The sequence below is a fragment of the Pinus tabuliformis genome, chromosome 5_2 (genome assembly GCF_031772625.1).
Source record: "Pinus tabuliformis cultivar Carrire ecotype Pingquan chromosome 5_2, CPIR1, whole genome shotgun sequence".
NCBI lineage: Eukaryota > Viridiplantae > Streptophyta > Pinopsida > Pinales > Pinaceae > Pinus > Pinus tabuliformis.
The window spans coordinates 518,384,108-518,404,595 of NC_142306.1; the positions used below are offsets into that span (position 1 = coordinate 518,384,108).

The 20,488-nt window shown below is 34.2% G+C and overlaps 2 protein-coding genes across 3 annotated transcripts; one reads left to right on the forward strand and one right to left on the reverse strand.

The window, feature by feature from the left end:
* Positions 1-3,935: 3,935 nt before the first annotated feature.
* LOC149159957 (putative pectate lyase 18) lies at positions 3,936-5,905 on the reverse strand. 2 transcript variants are annotated; one of them, XM_089433591.1, is made up of 4 exons: positions 5,575-5,905; positions 4,798-5,446; positions 4,594-4,697; positions 3,936-4,473 (listed from the first exon to the last, which is right to left on the reverse strand). In XM_089433591.1, exons 1-4 carry the CDS (start codon positions 5,787-5,789, stop codon positions 4,113-4,115), a joined length of 1,329 nt encoding a protein of 442 aa, XP_089289717.1. In that variant the 5' UTR covers positions 5,790-5,905; the 3' UTR covers positions 3,936-4,112. The 2 variants fall into 2 exon arrangements, with proteins under 2 accessions (XP_089289717.1, XP_089289719.1); XM_089433593.1 differs by having other exon boundaries at positions 4,798-5,443; positions 5,575-5,885.
* An 8,849-nt stretch (positions 5,906-14,754) lies between these two features.
* On the forward strand, positions 14,755-15,189 carry LOC149159958 (uncharacterized). The gene has a single exon (XM_089434474.1). It carries the CDS (start codon positions 14,755-14,757, stop codon positions 15,187-15,189), a length of 435 nt encoding a protein of 144 aa, XP_089290600.1.
* Positions 15,190-20,488: the final 5,299 nt, after the last annotated feature.

Sequence of the window (20,488 nt, forward strand, 5' to 3'; positions counted from 1 at the left end):
AGATCTGTCCTTTAAGGGTTCCTCTGCTATATTGAGGAAGTGTTGTACAAGTATTGATTCCATATCATTGTGAGAGACAAGCTCTATTCCTGAAGAATCTTTGAGCTTGCTGATTCTGTAATGTGCCCTGGGAGGCATGGTGGATTTATGAAAAAAATTATGTTCCTTTCTCCCTCCCTAATCCACTGTATCCTTTATTTCTGCCTCCAGAAAATTTCCTCTTGCAAGAATCGCTCTTCCTATACTTCCTGCAAAGAGTCAGTAAGCTTTTGCCTCTCCTCGGTAAATCAATATGTGATGCTTATCTGATTAATCTCTTGTAGCTTTTGCTCCACTTCTCTTTTGTCTTTGAAGATATCACCAAATTCCTTTTTGTTCCATTCTTTGAGTTTGGATTTGATGTATTTGAGTCTCTGATGGAGCACGAACATTTTAGTGCCTTGGATGTTCATATCTTCTCTCCACCATTTTCCAATATTACTAATCAATTCAGAGAGAGATAGCCAGGCATTTTCAAACCTGAAAGGTCTATTTCTGGGCATGCCCATAAATGTGGCATCCATCTGTACAAGTTAATGATCCGATTCTCCAAAGGATAGAATATAAGCTTTCATGGCTGGGCCTGCGAGAAGGAGGTCCTCTGAAATAATAAATCTATCAAGTTTGGAAGCAACTTGAGAAGCTCCTCCCCTCTTGTTGTTCTAGGTGAAGGTTCCATTTATTGTTTTAGTGTCCACTAGCCCCATGTTCATTATAAAATTCTAGAAGGACAAGGAGTCTCTTCCTAGTTCTTTAATACCGCCTTTTTTCTTTGAGAGAGATCTTATCATATTGAAATCTCCTACAACAATCCAGGGAAAATTGGGGTATCTTGCTTTGATATCCTCAAGGGAGATGAGAAGCTTGAGTTTGTCTGCTTGCTTTTGTGGTCCATAAACATTTGTAATCATGTATACCTCCTTATCACCCATAGGTTGACAAACCATAGAAAGATAATTCCTAGATGCTTCAGTGTCCAGGATCCCAAATTTCTGTGGATCCCATAGCATAGGAATCCCCCCTGCCGAGTTGTTTGCTTTAACCTCTAGGTACTCATATCTGATTAGCCACTTATTATGAATTTCTCTAATCTTTTCCATCGAACATTTTGTCTCCTGAATAAAGATCATATTTGGTTTTTCTTCCTTAATTCTATTACTGAGAGTCCTTTGTTTCCTTTTATTTCCTATGCCTCTGATATTCCAGGTTGTGAGCTTCATTAAGAAAGGTTAGTAAAGGAGTAACTGGTAAGATCTTTCATCTTACCTGAGTTAATCAGTAATTTCCCGCATTCGTTGAGCAGCTCATTCTGTCTTTTCCTTCCTCTTTTCCTTCTTGAGTTCTTTGACGATTGTGCCTATACATTTTCCATCATTATGACTCCACTGTGCTCTTGAATTTCATGATTTCTTTGACTTCGGCTCCATTTGCTTGTGATCTCCATAGAAAGAGCTTTTGTACCCTGTCATAGTCCCCCTTTGGCAGGGAATCAAGTCCTATAGTCATCCCTTGTTCCAGAAATTTTTCTAGATCTAGATTTTCTTTATCTAGAATCTCTTGTAGTTCATAGTCCTCTATTCCCACTTCACTTGCAGTCATCTCGTAGTCCTTATCTCCATACAGCTCGATAGATCATCCTTTTACTAGTTATCTACTGTGATATCCTCCATGTCATCTTCCTTTTCCTTTTCATTAATTATGTTCTCCACATCCTAGACTGTTTCCTTGTTCCCCTCTTCTTCCTCAAAGATTTTGAACTGATTGGGTCTTGACTGTCTATCCTCATTCTTCTTCTTTTGTGGATGTTTACCACCTTTCCCTTTGTTCTCGACCTTGGTGAAACCCTCATGATTCTTATCCTCAGCACTTTTCATATTTCCTTCCATATTATTTGTTGGCCAGTCTCTAAATAAATGCCCATTTTCATGGCATTTGTGACACCTAAATGGGATGTGCTCATAGTCCACAGTCTGCACCCATTGTTCATCATACACCTCCAGAATTATTGCTTCCGAAAGAGCTCCAGATAAGTCCATTTCCACACAAATCTGGGCAAAGGAGGTGTATTTTCCTTTCAGAGTCGCCTCTGAAATCTTTAGAAAATGCCCCAACTTATTGCCTATTGTTTTTAGAGATTCTGGTAGCCAATAATCCAGAGGAAGGGAGTAAAGTCTAATCCATACCGGTACTGATGTGAAGGTTTCCCACTCTGGGACAAAGTTCATCATCCATGGCCTCATGTAGAGTCTTGCTGCAGTATAGAAATATGGACCTCCTTCAAACACTCTATCCTTATGCTCTAGGCTCGTGAACACCATTGTAAAGAAGCCCTTAGAACCTAGATGTAGGTGTATTCCCCCCTTTGGCTTCCAATGACTCCTTATCCAGATATGTACACCCTCTCCATTGACCATAACCCCATAAATTTGCATATGATTGCATGTTCTGTCATGTGATCCTATGTGCTTGAACCACAGGATCGCTCAATATGACCCATGGAATGGTACTCGACTTGGGTTTGCAGACCCCCGTTGTCCTTATGGAAGGATGTTTTCCATAGCTTCCTACATTCTCCTTCTCCTTGTTTGTTTCCGGTTTATCCCCTTCTTGTTCCTAAAGTCCGTTTCTTTCCAATGTTCCTTTGCCTCTTGCTTCTGTTGCCTTTTCCAGAGGTTTTTTAAAGTGTTTCTTTCCTGCTTCCTTATTTTTGCCTATAACGACCTGATTGTAGGAGGGAACCACACTCCCCCCTACACGTCCTGCCATGGTTCCCAAAGCCAAAACCCTAGTGCCACCTTCAACCCTAACTCCAATCACAGACCTCCCTTATTCCCTTCGATGAACTTCTTTCCAAATGAATTTAGTATCTTAAAAATCACTAACTTTTCGTAAATTAATGAAGTTAAACTAATAATTTTAAAAATCTAAACTAGATTTTGAACAAAATTATCAAAAAAAAATATTTCACTGCCATTTTATTTTCTAATCAAATTACGCCTTTAAGTATTACCTAAAAAATAAATAATTTATAAAAACATACTATTATTAAGGTATTTTAATTAAAATAATTCAAAAATATTATTAAGGCAATCCATTTTTTAATGATATTGTGATGCTCACGTGATATTGTTCATTTTAATATAAAGATTGAGTGATGGGCATTACTATATAAAAAATACCTTATGAACAGTAAGGGAATCCATTTTTAAATGATATTGTGATTTTCACGTGATATTGTTCATTTTAATATAAAGATAGAGGGATGGGTAGTACTATATAAAACATTCTAATATAAATATAGAGGGATGGGCATTACTATATAAAAAAAATAACTGGAATGAATAAGATTTTCAAATATATATATATATAATAAATATATATATATATATATATATATATAATAAATTTTTATCATCGCACCATAATCATGCTTCCAACCACCGAAGTCAAAAATTTTTATCATCGCACCATAATCATGCTTCCAACCACCGAAGTCAAAAAGGGATTTATTTTTAAACGATATTGTGATTCTGACCGGATATTGTTAGTTTTATTATAAAAATACAGTGATGACCATTATTATATTAAAAACCTTGGATGGATAAGAGTTTTGAAAATATATTAATAATAGAATTTGAATTTTTTAAAACATACTTCTGGTCGGAGACTTTAATTATTGAATCATAATCATGCTTCCCACCACTATAAATAAAATTATTATTATAATTACAACGTATTTAAAAAAAATAAAAATAAAAATTATTTATTTATATATATTAAAATAACTACTTAAACATTTTGATATAAACATGAATCCCTTGTATTCGCGAAATTGAAAAGGTAATAAATAGCAGATCAATATCAATATGCCGCATAACTTATGATAAAAGATAATGTGAAGTAATTGCTCATAATTTATAACGAAAGTTGCAAGCAATGCATAAGAGCTCCGATCATTTTGTCGGCACTGTGAGAAGGGAGACATTCAAGAATACAGTACAGTTATGAAAAGTAATGACAATGTTTGAGGGCACTCAAATACAGTCGTGATAATGGCGGGTAAGAAGTTGCAGTTAGCAGCGAGTTCCTTTCTTGCACGAGAGAACGCCTGCGTTCCTGGTGATCTCTTCCACAACGGCTGAACTCTTTGGTCTGGCACTGTATGCAGTTGTATACGTCGAAAGCACCTGCGATCCTGATGGCGTGAAATATGCACCATTTTGCAGCGCATCATCTTCTGATATCCAGTTCCACTTTTTCCATTCACTTTCTGTGGAGTTTTGCCTCTTGGTTACCTCTTTAGCCAAGGGATTTCCCGATGCCATGAATCTATTGCCCTGACTCAGTATGGTGGGGTTTGAACTTCCACCGATGGCATACATTCCCCACTCAGTGTAATCATTGTTAAACACATGGAAGTATCCAAATCGGCACCTACATCCATTTCATTCATAATTTAATCTCTAAATGATATAATAACTATTTCATACTTTTCCTTCACAACAAAATGCAAAACAAGACGGGGAATGAATGAAATAACAATTAACTACTCACCTTGGCATTCGCTGAACGAGACCTTCGCCAAAATGGTTGAGTGCAACCGTTGCCTGCATAACTTTGTCATGATGGTGGTCGTCACTGTGACCCAATAGCATCACCTACCATTGGGGAAAAGCAGACCATTGTCAAGCTAGAAGAGAAGGAATAAAGTAAAGAGGATTGCAATTAATTAATGAATGAATGTGTGAGCTTGCTTACCTTGTTGTGGTGAGTGAAATAATTGTTGGAAATGGTGATATAGGTGGATGCCTTTACTGCGTCAATGAGGCCATCTTCGCAGTTAGACAGAGAGCAATGGTCCACCCATATGTGCCTCGCTGTCGAGATTGAAATCCCATCTCCATGATTTATTTTTCTCGACCCACTCTTCAAAGGATACATATTTATCGCAGCTCTTCCTAGACTTTTACAGTCATGAATGTGGATACCATGAATGATGACGTTTGTCGCATCCTTTATGGTGATACACGGGCCCTTACCAATGTGGACTTTCGCGCCTCGTCCATCGATTGTTTTGAAGCTGTCAAGAACTAGCTCTTCCTTGAGCTGGATGAACATGTCATTCTGGAAGATGATCCACAGCGGTTCCGTCTGAATCACAGCATAACGGAGTGTACCATTGGATGGATTCGCGGCATCATCACTGGGGTCCGTAACCACATAAAACTTGCCGTTTTTGCCTCCGATGGCATGCTTCCCAAATCCAATGCCGCAATCTGCCAGCCGTTTTCTGTTGCGCTCCCAATTGGGGTCGCACCGCCAACAGTCATCGATGGGATTACCCGTCGTACATGACAACACGCTCAGCTCTTCTCCTCCTCTTGTACGGTTGTTAATAATGCTTCTGCTTATGTTCGAATACGCATACAATGAAGCATTCTCGTGTTAATTCAGCCTCCAACATCAAATAACTAAAAAAAAGAACAGAGAGATTAACAAAAGGGAATGTAATGTTGCAGTGAGCGATTTACTTACTGTTGAACTATTTTCGCTCCGTTTCTCTCAACTTTCTCCACAGGAAACGTGGACCTAGTTATATTGCCCGGTGCCTCGACTATCTTCCGTCCCATAAACTTCTCTCCATATTTTGATTCAAATGGCTTTGCCCCCCTGCCATGAACACAGCGGAGTATTCCAATCAACAGCATGCACCTCAAAATACTAATTTGATTGCTCATTTTCACAGCCATGACTCACGATTGTCTTCTCAAGAAAACAACAACACTAACAATACTGGTGGTGGTTGCTTCTGCTCTGAGCCACTCTTGCAAATGCCGGGGCCTTCTTATAGTATCCACAGTTTTGTCGTTACTATCATTTCATCACACTTGGTAAATTGCAGTATGAATTTGATCCTTTGCGCATGTTTTTATGATGGCTTAAGGATTGTACGGACGTGCATTGACTCGAGGGAGATGGCAAACGTAAGTTGCGATTTTTTTGAACACAGCACAGAATTTTAAACTTTGATGTTTGACAAACATGCACGCTAAAAACCACCGTCCACGACATATTTTTATGTTCGCGTGGGACTGAACCGTCAGAAATCTATAACCACTTCCTCCTATGAGATATTGGAAACATTCAAGTAGCGGCTTTCTGAAGGCTTATTGAACGCGGTCAAGGAAGGACATCTCACAAGGTAATATGTTATAGCTAAAACTAGCATATGTCAAAATTTTGAGATGAGAGACTGAACTCCAAAGAAAATGGTGAACCCTTAGCAACTGACACTGCAGTACCGCTCTTTCAGTGATACAAATGGTGAAGGGAAACTCCAGACAAAATACGGAATATTGTGACCTTCTGACCATTGACTTTCCCCGTCAAATCTCTAGAATAGTATTTTCACGGCGATTCCTATTTCCACCACATTTTTTTAATTAATGCCCCCAACATGCGGGGTGATACGGAAATATAAGGCTCGCCGTTTATTCCTGCTGCTTTTTTATTCCACTTTCCCTTATATTTCTTTATCGCCAGAGGCATTAATTAAAAAACTGTAGTGGAAATAAGAATCGCCGTATTTTGACACGTCACAAGTTACAATTCACGTTTAATGTGAATTGCAGATCGAAATTTAACATATAAATCTTAAGTAAATATCTAATCGTTACGTTTAATATGAATGTAAGATCAAGTTCAATACTTAAATATTAGTTAAATGCGTAGTCGTTCTTTCAATGTTAAGAAGATGTCAAATCCTTAATGATTAATTTTAATATATAAATTTAAATTGAGCCAAAGTCGTATAAAAAAACTATTCATTAGAGATGAAGTTTCACGTTTCAACGTTAGGAAGATGTCAAATCCTTAATGATTAACTTTAATATATAAATTTAAATTGAGCCAAAGTCGTATAAAAAAATATTCATTAGAGATGAAGTTTCACGTTTCAACGTTAGGAAGATGTCAAATCCTTAATGATTAACTTTAATATATAAATTTAAATTGAGCCAAAGTCGTATAAAAAAAATATTCATTAATTTGATCAATTTAGTCAAAATGATGTTTGAATTAATTAAAATGAAAAGCATTGGTTTTATACATAAATATTACTCACGTGAATTCTTACATTTCACAATTATTTATGTGAATTTTTTTAGCCATCACTCTTTTGACACGACTTATGATTGAAAATTTATACCCTTATATTTTATATATGAATGTAAAATTATTGTGGATTTTATAAAGGTTTTCGATACGATTTCTAGAAACAATTTATGGAATAGATTATAAGAGCTAAAGGTTCCTTTCGAGTTGAGAGTTGTCGCTATAAGGTTATACGAGGATGTAATTGCCAAGTTAAAGAGCAATGAGGGGTGGTCGAAAGATATTAAGTGTAATATCAGAGTTAAACAAGGTTGCCCCCTCTCCCCTACCCTATTTGGAATTTATATCGACAAGCCAGAAGGTTGTTTAGAGGAGGCAAGTTGTGCTGGCATGATCTTAACTGGGATAGTCATCATTGTTCTTCTCTATGCTGATGATATTGTTCTTCTCACAAGGTGCCCATCTAATATTGATAAGAAACTCAGAATTCTTAAGGATTTTTTCTCTACCATGGGTATGACTGTTAACACTGAAAAACAAAAGTTATGATTATCAAATCCAAGAAGGACACTTACGCTAATTTTATGTATGACTAGTAACTTGGAGGAAGTGTCTTCTTACAAGTACCTAGGAATTGATATTCATCACAAGCTCAAATGGAACTATAGCATTGAGAAAAGGATTAATGGGGGGTGGAAAGATTATTTTGGTCTTGAAAGTAATTGTAAAACGACAAACCTCGTAATGTGGGATAGAAATAAGTTCCTCTTTGAAATTTTAGTCACTCCTATTATCTTATATGGATGTGAGTTTTGGGGTTGCAGTATCTCTAGAGAATCCTGGAGAAAGATTGAGCAAATCTAAAAGTATTTTATAACGTATAACCTCAAAATTAAAAGCAATACACCCTATCCTATTTTGCTTATAGAAGTGGGTCTTTCCCCTATCGAGAGCCTAGCTATGACCAGGCTTTTGTTGTACAAGCATAAAATCAATAACATAGGAGACCATAGGCTTCCTAAGCTAGCTTTAAATCCTATCCAAAACCACCTAAGGCTCAAACGAGGTTGGTATAAAGACACCAAGGCCTCGTTAAACCATTGGGAGATCGACGAGAATGATGCATTGCAAAACATTAATAACATTACAAATATTGTTACTTCTAAGTTCAAAGAAAAAATGTGGTGTGAGAAAGATTTAGTAGCTAAAAGAAAATTAAGATATTATAAAGAGGTCATCAACCCCACCCTGGAAGATGAAAAGTATCTATCTGTTTTAACTAGCTCAAAGAAGAAAATTAATATAGACAAGATTAGAACGAACTCTCATGAGCTCCATAGTGAAACGGGTCATTGGGTAGTTCCTAAAACACCATGGATGGAAAGGATATACCATCTCTGTAAGAATATGAACATCCATGATGAAAATCACTTCCTCTTAGTGTGCCCCGCGTACAACCACATTAGATCTCAGTTTCATAATCTTTGTTGCAATACTGACCTTCCTAGCATTTTACGATGACAAAATTATAGTGAGCTCGGGAAGTTTTTCTCCAAGTTTTTTGAGCTTAAAAATAAAATCTTAAATCAAACTAATTGAGCTTAAAAATAAAATCTTAAATCAAACTAAATAATTCGTTTCTTTAAGTCCGAATACCAAAATTTGATCCCAATGAAAGTTAACCATCATCATCATCATTATTAAATTTTATATTTCAAACATTATCATAATAATTATTAATATTTTATATAAATAATAAAATAAAAAACAAATCAATACAATTGATTTTGTATTATTATATTTATTGCTTTTTAAAATTAATTTATATTGCATTCATATATATTTACAGTATTATTTTTTATACTTCAAATCAGTGTAATAATAAAAATATTTCCTTCAAACATTATTCATATATATTTCTTCATGTTATTATTATTTTATATAAATAATTAAATAAAAAAAAATTGATTTTGGATTATTATATTTATTTATTTTCTAAATTAATTTATATTATATTAATATATATTAACCTTATTAATTTTTATACTTCGATCATTCTAATAATAAATATATTTCCTTCAAAATATTATTCATATATATTTCTTCATATTATTAATATTTTATTTAAGGAAATATTATTCATATATATTTCTTCATATTATTAATATTTTATATAAATAATTAAATGAATAAAAAAAATTAAATACATTTGGTTTTATATTATTATACTTATTAATTTTTAAATTAATTTATATTATATTAATATATATTTAAGTTATTATTGTTTATGTTTTGATCATTGTAATAATAAAAATATTTCTTTCAAACATTATTCCTATATATTTCTTCATATTATTAATATTTTATACAAATTATTAAATAAATAAAAAACTAAACATATTTGACTTTGTATTATATATATATATATATATATAGTCTAATAATCCAATTTTTGGTCTTGGCAAACATTAATCACCATCATCATCATTATGTTTTATACTTGTGATAATAAAAATATTTCCTTCAAACATTATTGATATATATTTCTTCATTTTATTAATATTTTATATCAATAATTAAATAATAATAATAATAATAATAATAATAATTATTATTATTATTATTATTTATATTTTACATTGATTTATATTATATTTATATATATTTACATTTATACTTCAATTACTGTAATAATAAAAATATTTCCTTCAAATATTATTCATATATATTTCTTCATATTATTAATATTTTCTATAAATAATTAAATAAATAAAAAATTAAATACAATTGAATTTGTATTATTATATTTATTTATTTTTTAAATTAATTTATATTATTAATATATATTTACATTATTATTTGTTATGTTTCAATCGTTGCAATAATAAAAATATTTCCTTTAAACATTATTCACATATATTTTTAGTAAGTGATGTATTTTATATTTTTTATTGACTCAAAATATAGAGGAATATACTATAGTTATGGTCCATTCATAGTCCATTCACACTTGTTAAGTTCTTTCTTGGTAAATGTTTATAGCTAAACATGCACTACATTCTTTAAGTTGTAGGAAGCTATCCTAATTCTTTATGAAAAACATTTCTCCTTTCTCCTTTTACATAGAGAAATAACAAATGACAATGCATCATATTTATAACTATGTCATCATTTATATAGCATATAATATTTTCAACATTCAATATATACACATTTATTAAATACCAACATTACTTCACAATTTTCTAGAATTTAAACATGCACTACAAATGACCTTATTTTAGGGGGATAGTTTCTCTTGCTCAAGGATAAATATAACTAGCAATAAATAATTGTAGTTATTGTTATAACACTTTTCTTTTGTCTAGTTGTGATAAAATATGTAATTTTATAACACGTACTAAATATTTTAATTTAATGACATTGTCTTTACTTTATGTTTTATATATTTATCATTTACATAAATGTTCCATGTTAACATTTAATATAACATTTGTAATCATGTGCAGATCTCATTTTCATTTTCATTTACATAATTCATATTCATATTCATATTGTTACCCCCCCCCCCAAAAAAAAAAATTATTTTGATAAGAATTGATATACTGTATTCTTCTTTAAAAATGGCTAATATACATGTTTTAATAATGTCGTGTTATTTTTTATAAAATAATCACATTATGAATGTATTAATAATGTAGGTTGATAAAGTTAATATCTTTTTTTAGTATTGTATTGTCTCTCTTTTCACTGTAATTTATACTAATAACTGAGTGCACTCTAGATTTGTTAATTACTGCACTTTCTTGATTGTTGTGCTTTGACTAGATTGATTTTGTTACCCATTTACAATCATCTAATAATTCTTCATGTCATGAATATATATGAATCATGAACATACTAAGAGTTACTTAATGTTGTTTGATAGTTTGATTGGATGTATGAACAACCTCATTGATTCCTTGGTGGTTTCTTTTATAAGTTTCCTTCCTAGCATATTTTGTTAGCAACCCACTTTTGGGTCTGCCAATCCTTTTGCCTAGGCCTTTTTCTTTATTGAAAAAGGTTCTTTTCTTTTTCTTTAAAGTCTGCCTTTTTCTCCCACAATGCTTTATTTCACCCGGACTTAGTATCTTTCTCCAACTAAGTTATTTAATATGATCTTTCTCTCCCATCATACTAAATCCATTTATTTCTAATTAATTTCTCCTAGTTATTTTTAAGAGATTTTTAAGAAATATTTAACTTAGACTCAACCACTAACAAATATTTCCAAACTTGCAAGAAATATTCTAACTCTAGTGCTATCCACTGAGCATTTTTCAAATATTTGTATTTTATTAATAATAATTCATTGATTACATCACAATACTGAAATTGACTACACCATAAAAAAAGTTTAAACATGGATCCTATAGCCATCTAGTCCAAAAAATAGTGCATTAACATAGAAAACATTTGATACCTGTTACTCCCATATACATATGTACATACATGTGGTATTCATTTCAAATTTTCACATAATTAGCAATATGCAGTTTTAATAAAATGATACCAATCTTTCATATTATAATGTTAAATATTATACTTTATCATATGCAGTTGCAATTCAAATTGCAACATTTTACCATTCACAGGTTCTTAAATTTCCATTTAGTCACCCGTGCTTAATCACATCATCAATATTAGTCACAACATTTTTTAATAAAACCATACCTTCTACAAAAATACTATTACGCACAAAACGTTTTTTAAATACATTCAAGCTACATTTGACTTTCACATGCATATATGTTTTTAATATTTCAACACATAGAACACTATTGGTCCTTTATTTTCCATAAACAAGATTCTGCATAACACTCTCTAATAGCATTTTGTAACATTATTCTATGCATTGAAAGTAATATAATAAGTAGGGATACATCCTCCACATGTTAAAACAATTTTCCCATAAGTTGTTTTTCCAAACAATGGTTAAGGCAACAATACATTAATCATTGTCATTCCCATAGTTTTTAACTCATACAACACATCGTTTCATTTATGTTGATTTGTTTATCTTGGGAGGTACTCCAAACCCTATGTTTCACGGTTTGGAGGGAAAAGTACAACAAGGATTACTTGTGGGCTTGGAACCCAAGGCTGGGGTTTTACACCCATCAGGATTTGGGCCAAAACCATGAAGAATTTGAGCATGAAGAAAACTAAGGTCATAGAGCTTGGCATTCTGAATTCCAACGCTCCAAGATAACTCAAATCAAGGCTCTAGAAATGAGGATATGAATTTTTTAAGTTGACAATTAATTAATAGACAGTCAATTCATGTAGTCTTGAAGTAAATTCGTCCAAAAGACATGTCTCCTATTAAATTCATGCATCCCTCTTTATGTGTATATATAGAGGTGAAGTGGACATGACTGTATGTATGTATGTGACTGTGCCTCATCCATCAAAGTACAACGCATGCCTTAGAAGAGGACATGTTGGAGAGACTAAGTGTCTGTTTTGGGTCGCAGCTAGAGAGGACATAATAGTGATATGAGGAGGATTGTATGAAGGGTTATTATAGGGTATGTGTTTGTTGTGTTGGAGGTCGAGTTTGCTGGCTGCTAGGCTGAGGCCTAAAGGGCTAAAATGATAACTGTTTAGATGATTGCAGATGGCCTGTTGGAGTATTTGAGCGGTGTCATGTTGAAACAAGAGTGTTGTGTGGTAGGCTGCAGACCATACCATGACAACAAAATGTTACATGAGCAGTTTTGATGGTTGTTTTTAACCCTTACCCTTAGCATGGAGGAGGAGTGACTCTCCTATCCAAGGCCGCAATTTATTGGCAGATTATTATGGACTATAAGGAGGTTGTGAAGGGTAGTTGCAGCGTGGACAAAGCACAAACCAGGAAATAGTATTACAATAGTAGTACAAACAAATTTGGAGTAGTGTTTGGAGGTGTGTTATGTTAAGGAGTTGAGCATATTTCGATCAAAATTGGATCAGCCTATACGAACCATGTATTGGGATTGTCTTGAGCGATAAGTAACCCCAAGTAGGAGTAGATTCTGTAGTGGAGCATTGGGTGTCATTGGTCTGGTGGAGGGTAGTGTGTTGATTGGCCAAAGTAGCCTTAGACAAGCTATCATGAAGTGACAAAGATGGGTTGAAGATTGGGTGAAGTTTGGTGCCTAAGTGTAGCACCTTGATGGATAAAGGTGATTACTGCCCTAGCAGATTCGAGCTCAAGAATTGGCCAACCGAGTTAGTAGATTGGATCAGTCCTTGTACATGTTATAGAAGTGACTCACAACAATGTTAAGTCACAATCCTCCTAGAGTCTTGATGAGTTGTCCTTTGAAGGACTAAGGGGTAGCTAGTGAGTAGAACGGGTGTGAAGGACCGACAATACAAGATACGACATCGAAGTTGCAACGAAGTTTTCCATTGTATCTTGTACACCATAGATTGTTGTATTATTCATATTTGGTTTAATATAAAGAATATTGGGGTTGTACATTATTGTACAATTTTGTTAAAAATTGTGTATACTTGTGCATATGTGATTTACTGCTTTATATTTTCCATTGTGCAAAGTAGTTCTTGTTGACATTCTTGGTTTGGTAGCATGAGTGATTTCAAGGCTCTGACTTAGACCCAAGGTTGGGGAAATTCAACATGGTATCATAGTGTGTCTAAGCTACTTTGAAAGTAGGGAAATGACATTTGTGCACAACGATGTATAATGTGAGAGGGAATTGGTCACATTATGAGTGAAGGGTTCACTACAATGTCAAGTTGAAGGGAGGTCTCTGGTATGAGGACAGGTTGCAGGGGTTGTCCAATTATACTCCTTGGAAGGAAAGTATCAAGTTTGTCTTACAGGTCAACAAGATCTAGGAGTTCGTCGAGAAAGAGATCAAGAAGCCAACCGAACCTGAGGAGCTGGAAATATATGAATATTTGGCTGTGAGGGTGAGATTGATCATCCTAGATAATGTGAAGGATTACCTAATACCTCATTTTTCTGGGAAGAACAATGCACATGAGATGTGGATGGCTGTTTAGAATTTGTTTCAAAATAAGAACAAGAACGAGGTATTGGGATTTTAAGATAAGTTGAAGTCCACCAAGATGATAAAGGGTGAAAGTGTGACCTCATATCTAATGAGATTGTGTCAGATCAAATATGAACTTGTTGCCATCGGTGTGACTACCTCAGATGCAGATATGGTAAGGGTTTCATTAAAAGTGTTTAGTGAGGAATGGAAGCCCTTCATTAAAGGGATCATTTCCATGGAAAATATGTTAGATTAGGATAGGTTGTGGGATGAATTCATTCAGGAAGAGTTACGATATGAGGATATTCATCCAAAGAAGAAGTCTTTCAATGATGACTTTGCACTTGTAACATGAATGAAGGGTAAGAGAAAGAAGGATTTGAGTAGATTCAAGTGTTTCAACTATGTTGAGATGGGTCATTATTTGTTGAGATGTACGATGAAGAAGAAGGGAGATGATGAGAAGAGCAAGGGAAAGTAGGCCACCGGTGTTGCCACTTTACCTGAGATAAATGATCTCACTAGGAGGTTGGAAGAGGACTTTACTATGATTTCTTATTTCTCACAGGGTATTATCAATGATGATGGATGGTACATGGGCAGTGGTGTGACAAAGCATATTATATGGCCACATATGGTTTTTGAGACTCTAGTTGAATCGGACTTGAATTTGTACATGGTGTTGGGTGATAAGAGTCAGTTGGAGATCCGAGGATCTGGTGTTGTGCCATTCAGAATGGAGATAGGACTTGTGATGCAGGTCCAGGATGTAGTTTTTGTACCAGGACTTAGATATAGGGTGATTTCCATCTCGATGATCGAGAGGAAGGGGTTTGAGGTATTTTTTCAAGATGGGAAGGCAAGACTCAGTCCCAAATGCTCTAAGTCCGATGGGATTGTACTAGCAGTTAGAGAGCATGGTCTCTACAAGTTAATGGGCAAGCTTGTGGATCATGAAAAGAAGAAGGTGGAGGAGGTGTAGGTTCCAAAGAAGTAGGAGTAGGTGCGTGCTTCATAGGAGAAAGTAAAAGTTCCCGAGAAGAAGGTACACTTTCCAAAGAAGAACGTCCAGGTTCGAGAAACTTAGAGGTAGTCGAGTTCAAGAGGGAGATTGTAGGTCTAGAGGGAGACTTTGCAACTGAAGAAGAGCATGTCGTCAGTGGGGTGCAAGGGTTCTCCTACAACTTCCAAGAAGGAATCATGGGAGATTCGAAAGTGATATAGGAGAAGAAGAGGAATTACAATGCTTCCAGTGAAAGCGACACTTCTAAGAAGGGCATAGCTCACCGTACAGGGATTGTTGTGATTGTGAGCATAAGGAGTTGAGCAAGTGTTGTGAGAAGTGATGACGATGATGAGTTACTTCCTAGTCTAGGAAGTACCTCCATCACTAAGATAAAGTTTTGATTTGTGTAGCTTGGTAGGTACTCAAAGCCCTAGGGTTCAAGGTTTGGAGGGAAAAGCACCACAAGGGTCACTTGTGGGCTTGGAATCGAAGGTTGGGGTTTTTCACCCATCAGGATTTGGGCCAAAAGCATAAATAATTTGAGCATGAGAAAATTTTAGGTGATAGAGTTTGGTGTGCTAATTCCAATGCTGCAAAGATCACTTAAAGCAGAGCTCTAGAAATGAATATATGAATTTTTGAAGTTGACAATTAATTAATGGACAGTTAAGTCATGTAGGATTGAAGTAAATTCATCCAAAAGACATGTCTCTTCTTAAATTCTTGGATCCCTCTTTATGTTTATAGAAGTGAAGTGGAGGACTATTCCTCATCCAGCAAAGTGTAGCACATGCATTACAATAGGACTCGTTGGAGAGACTAAGTGTCTGTTTTAGGCCATAACTAGAGAGGAAAGAACAAGGAGATGAAGAGGATTGTCTGAAGGGTTATTACAATGTCCTAGTTTGTTTTTTTGGAGGTTGACTTTGTTGGCTGCTAAGTCAAGGAATAAAGGGATAAAATGCTAACTATTTGGAGGCTTGCGGATGGCCAGTTGGAGTGTTTTAGGGGTATCATGTTGCAACAACAGTGTTGTGTGGTAGGTTGCAAGCCATACCACAATAAAAAAAGCTTGCATGGGTAATTTTGAGGGTTTTTTTTATTCCTTACCCTCGTCGTGTAGGAGGAGTGCCTCTCCTAGCCAAGGCCATAGTTTATTGGAGGATTGCCGTGGACCATAAGGAGGTTATGCAAGGTTGTTGTAGCATGGAAAAATCCCTAACAAGGACACAATATTATAGCAGTAGTACAAAGATATTTGGAGCAACATTTGGAGGTGCATTGGTTAAGGAGTTGACTAGATTTGGATCATAATTGGGGCATCCTATGGGAGTTATGTATTGGGAATGTCTTGAGTGATAAGTAACCCCAATTAGGAGCAGATTCTGCAGTGGAGCATTAGGCATCATTGGTTTGGTGGAGGGAGGCATTTTTATTTCCCAAAGTAGCCCTAGAAAAGCTATATTGAAGTGACGAAGAGGAGGTGAAGAGTAGGTGATGTTTGGTGCCGAAGTGTAGTAGCTTGATGAAAAAAGGTGATTGCTAGGCTGAAAGATTGGAGCTCGAAAATTGGCCAACTTAGAGAGAATATTGGATCAGCTCATGCACATGCTACATAATTTCCTTGCAATAATGTTAGGTGGAAACCATCCTAGAGTCTTAATGTCTTGTGCTTTGAAGGACTAAGGGGCAGCTAATGAGTAGTACGAGTGCGAAGGACTGTTAGGACAAGATATGACATTGAAGTAGTAGAGAAGTTTTTCATTATATCTTGTATATAATAGGTTGTTGTATTATTTAGATTTGGTTTAGTATGAAGAAGATTGAGGTTGTACATTATTGTATAATTTTGTTAAAAATTGTGTATACTTGTGCATACGTGATTTATTACTTTATATTATCCGTTGCACAAAGTAGTTATTTTTGAGATTCTTGGATTGGTAGCATCAGTGATTTTAAGACTCTAACGTAGACCCAAGGTCACGGAAATTCAATAATTTATGCATACAAATCTATCCAACAATCAACAAGAATCATTACTATCACACAGTCTTCTATGAGTTAGTTAAACTAGTAGTGCTAATAGATTCAAACACCATCAAATTTTCATTTTTGAAATGAGCACTGAAAACACCATGTTTCTACAACATGATGGACTTTTGTGATTATATTTACTATGTTTTCTTACCACAATATTCACACTTACTAGATGGATTTCTAAAATATGTAATTAACATACTTGTTAAATATAATATGCAACCCATATAACATCATCATATAATCATTAATTTGTAAAGTTGTAAGGTTTAAACAATTAAGGTAATCAACATCATTTTAAGCTATTAGAACTAGCAAATTAGTCACTTTAACAACATTATTGTATCATTATCCAACTTCTTTGTCACCTTCAAGAACTTGCAAGCATAGGTAGGCATGGTTAAACCAATATTCTCTTGTGGAATAATTGTAGTTTTCTTGCATGTGAATAAAACATTAAACAAAACTTTAATAATTCAAATACAATGATTTATCATCAATGTTAAGTTCCAATAACAATTATGGAAACAATCCAAACATTCCTAATTCCACTGTGTATTGTTACCAATAGATCAAAAATTTGAAGTAAACTACCACAACATCTTGTTTACAACTTGCAATAAGATTTAATCAAAATTGATTCATTCATTTAAGTTTTTATCATTATTCATGCAATAGTAACTAACAAATTCTACCAACCATATTAAATTCAATCATCACAAGAGTACTCAATCATCAATTAGTTATTACAGTGAAGTTTTACCAGTTGACACATTCTTCATTTTTAACATATAAAGGCGTTTTTTCAATGTCTTTTAACATTCTATTGTTCTCTTCAAGGATAAACACTACTTTTCTACATTCATTAGTTATCACACAAAACAATACATGCATTCATTCTTTATAAGCAGTGCATTATAACTTTATTCATGGTTTTTTTTAAATGCACCATAATAATTCTTCTCGACCTATGGGAGAGGTAACGAACGCTCGACTAAAAGGCCGCCATCACTTGGTTCAATCTTTCCCCATACAACTTCAGTACCCTTCAACTACTTGTCCTTTGGCGGAGGTTTGAACATCTTTCCCTCTCCTTAACAGTCGAGCATGCTTAAATCAAAGGAGCCTAATCCACTTGGAACATATTCTCGGAAACCTTATCATTATTGGTGGGTTTTGGCTAATAGTATGCATGTAAAGGCTGGTAATTAATCCTCACTATTACTAGTGAGTGTTTTGTTTGTTCATAAATTAAATATATATTTTGCTATATTTTATTCGTATCAATAATCAAATGTGAGGAGCACAATTTTAAGGTAGACATCATCACTTACTATTCTTTAATGTGGTCATTAATCATGCATCACATATCAAATCTAGTACACTGCAAATTTGGATAGAAACATTTCTGAGGTGATGCCAACTAGCATCATACCTCAACTTATTTTCCACTTACCACTTCCCAAAAGGCACCAGTGCTGCAACCTTTTGTTATGATACGACTTGTAACATCCACTGATAACCTTGCAAGAAAATGTCTAGAGTTAGGAAATTCTTACAACATTTACCAATGTGTAAATTTATAAATTAATATCCATATTACTTCAATTACCATTTGATAAACCATCATCATTACATAGAGTAACCTTTAGTAAAGAATAGTGAGTTACACAACTATTAACTGCAATTGATGTATCATATTAACCTAAACTTACTGATGTAACCTTGGATCAATTCCATGATTCTTTTAACTCAGTTAGTTAATAACATACTTAAAAATATAAGCATCACATTATGCAAGGAATCAACATCATAAAAATGGCACAACAAGAAATCACATGATTAGACATCGATATACCATGGAAACCTCATAGGGTGAAAACCAACAAACAATTAATTTTATTATTAAATGCTCGTGACGGTGTTCACCCCTTACTCATTGGTTATAAGGGAATCCATCCCTTGACCGTTGTCATAAAATATTACATATAAAGATCATCTTAAATGAAACATAAATATATATAAGATATTACAATCATCATGATAACATTTACCACAAAGCCTTGAACATTAATCTTTTGCAATGTGGTTCTTCCCATTTACAAATATTGAAGAGAACCAAGCATGGAGTAGACGACTTGATTCTTTGCCTCTTCCTCATTTTTTGTCCTATCTCTTCAAATTCTTTACTAACCTCTATTGCTGCAAGGAGGTTGTCTTACACTGCCTCAATTGGGCTTTTCTCACTAAATAACATCATGTCTATATGATGTTTTTGTTGCATCACTTGCAACCATTCATCATTAGCCAACAATTCTTCATTAAATTTTACATCATCAATATGAATTGCTAGATTCAAATTAGCATAGACTGCTCCAATTGCAGTTTCATTGTCCTCAACAATCTATATTGCTAGATTCACCAAAATTTCCATCAGCAAGCTTTGTTGATGGATTCACCAAATTTTCTTCAGCAAGATCTCTTGTAGGATTCATCAGATTTTCATTAGCAAGCTCTATTGTTGGAATCACCAAAATTTCATTAGAAAGCTTTGTTGCCGAAATCACCAAATTTTCATCCACTTGTAGTTGTGCATAATGGGGTTCACGAGCATCTATGTGCTCCTTCTCTTCTATTTATGAAAAATTTTCACAGACATCATCCACTTGTGGTTGATCACAGTGGGATTCAATAGACTTTTCATCTTGTTGTAGATTTGATTCTATAGATCCACCTTCATCTTCAACTTCAATTCTTTGCTTTACACAAAAACATCTCTCAAGAGTATCCTAGGTCTCTTTAGTTGTCCTAGCTTATAAAATCAGGGGAAGAATGTTGTCATCTATAGATTTTTTTATGCATGTCAATGCAAAGGAATCCTTTTTACTCTTCACTTCCAAATCTAAAAACATCTTAACATCTCTTGCTATCATTTTGACCTTCTTAGTCTCTTATCTCTTCCCATTTGTTGAGTGTTGGCTCACTATGACTCAACAAGCAAAACAAACTATAGATATTGAATCTAATTGCAATAAAAATGTCGTTGCTGGTTGGCTTCCACAAATAAACGAGTCTACAAATTTTCACAAGGGTGACGCTTTCACCAAAGGTTTTACAAAAAAAATCACAATTCCTAGAGTCGATTAAAACAATCCCATTTTTTAGCTCTTGTTTAAAAAAAAAAACTCTTTAAAAAATGAAGCGCTCCCTTCTTTTTTTATAATTCACCTTATTTTTT

Excerpts from the sequence above, each read along its gene's own strand:
- LOC149159957 (XM_089433591.1), bottom strand. The coding sequence starts at position 5,789 with ATGGCTGTGAAAATGAGCAATCAAATTAGTATTTTGAGGTGCATGCTG. Across the intron at positions 5,447-5,574 it reads GGAGCGAAAATAGTTCAACA|CAGAAGCATTATTAACAACC; the intron begins GTAAGTAAATCG and ends TTCGAACATAAG. Across the intron at positions 4,474-4,593 it reads CTCGTTCAGCGAATGCCAAG|GTGCCGATTTGGATACTTCC; the intron begins GTGAGTAGTTAA and ends AAATGGATGTAG.
- LOC149159958 (XM_089434474.1), top strand. The coding sequence starts at position 14,755 with ATGATTTCTTATTTCTCACAGGGTATTATCAATGATGATGGATGGTAC.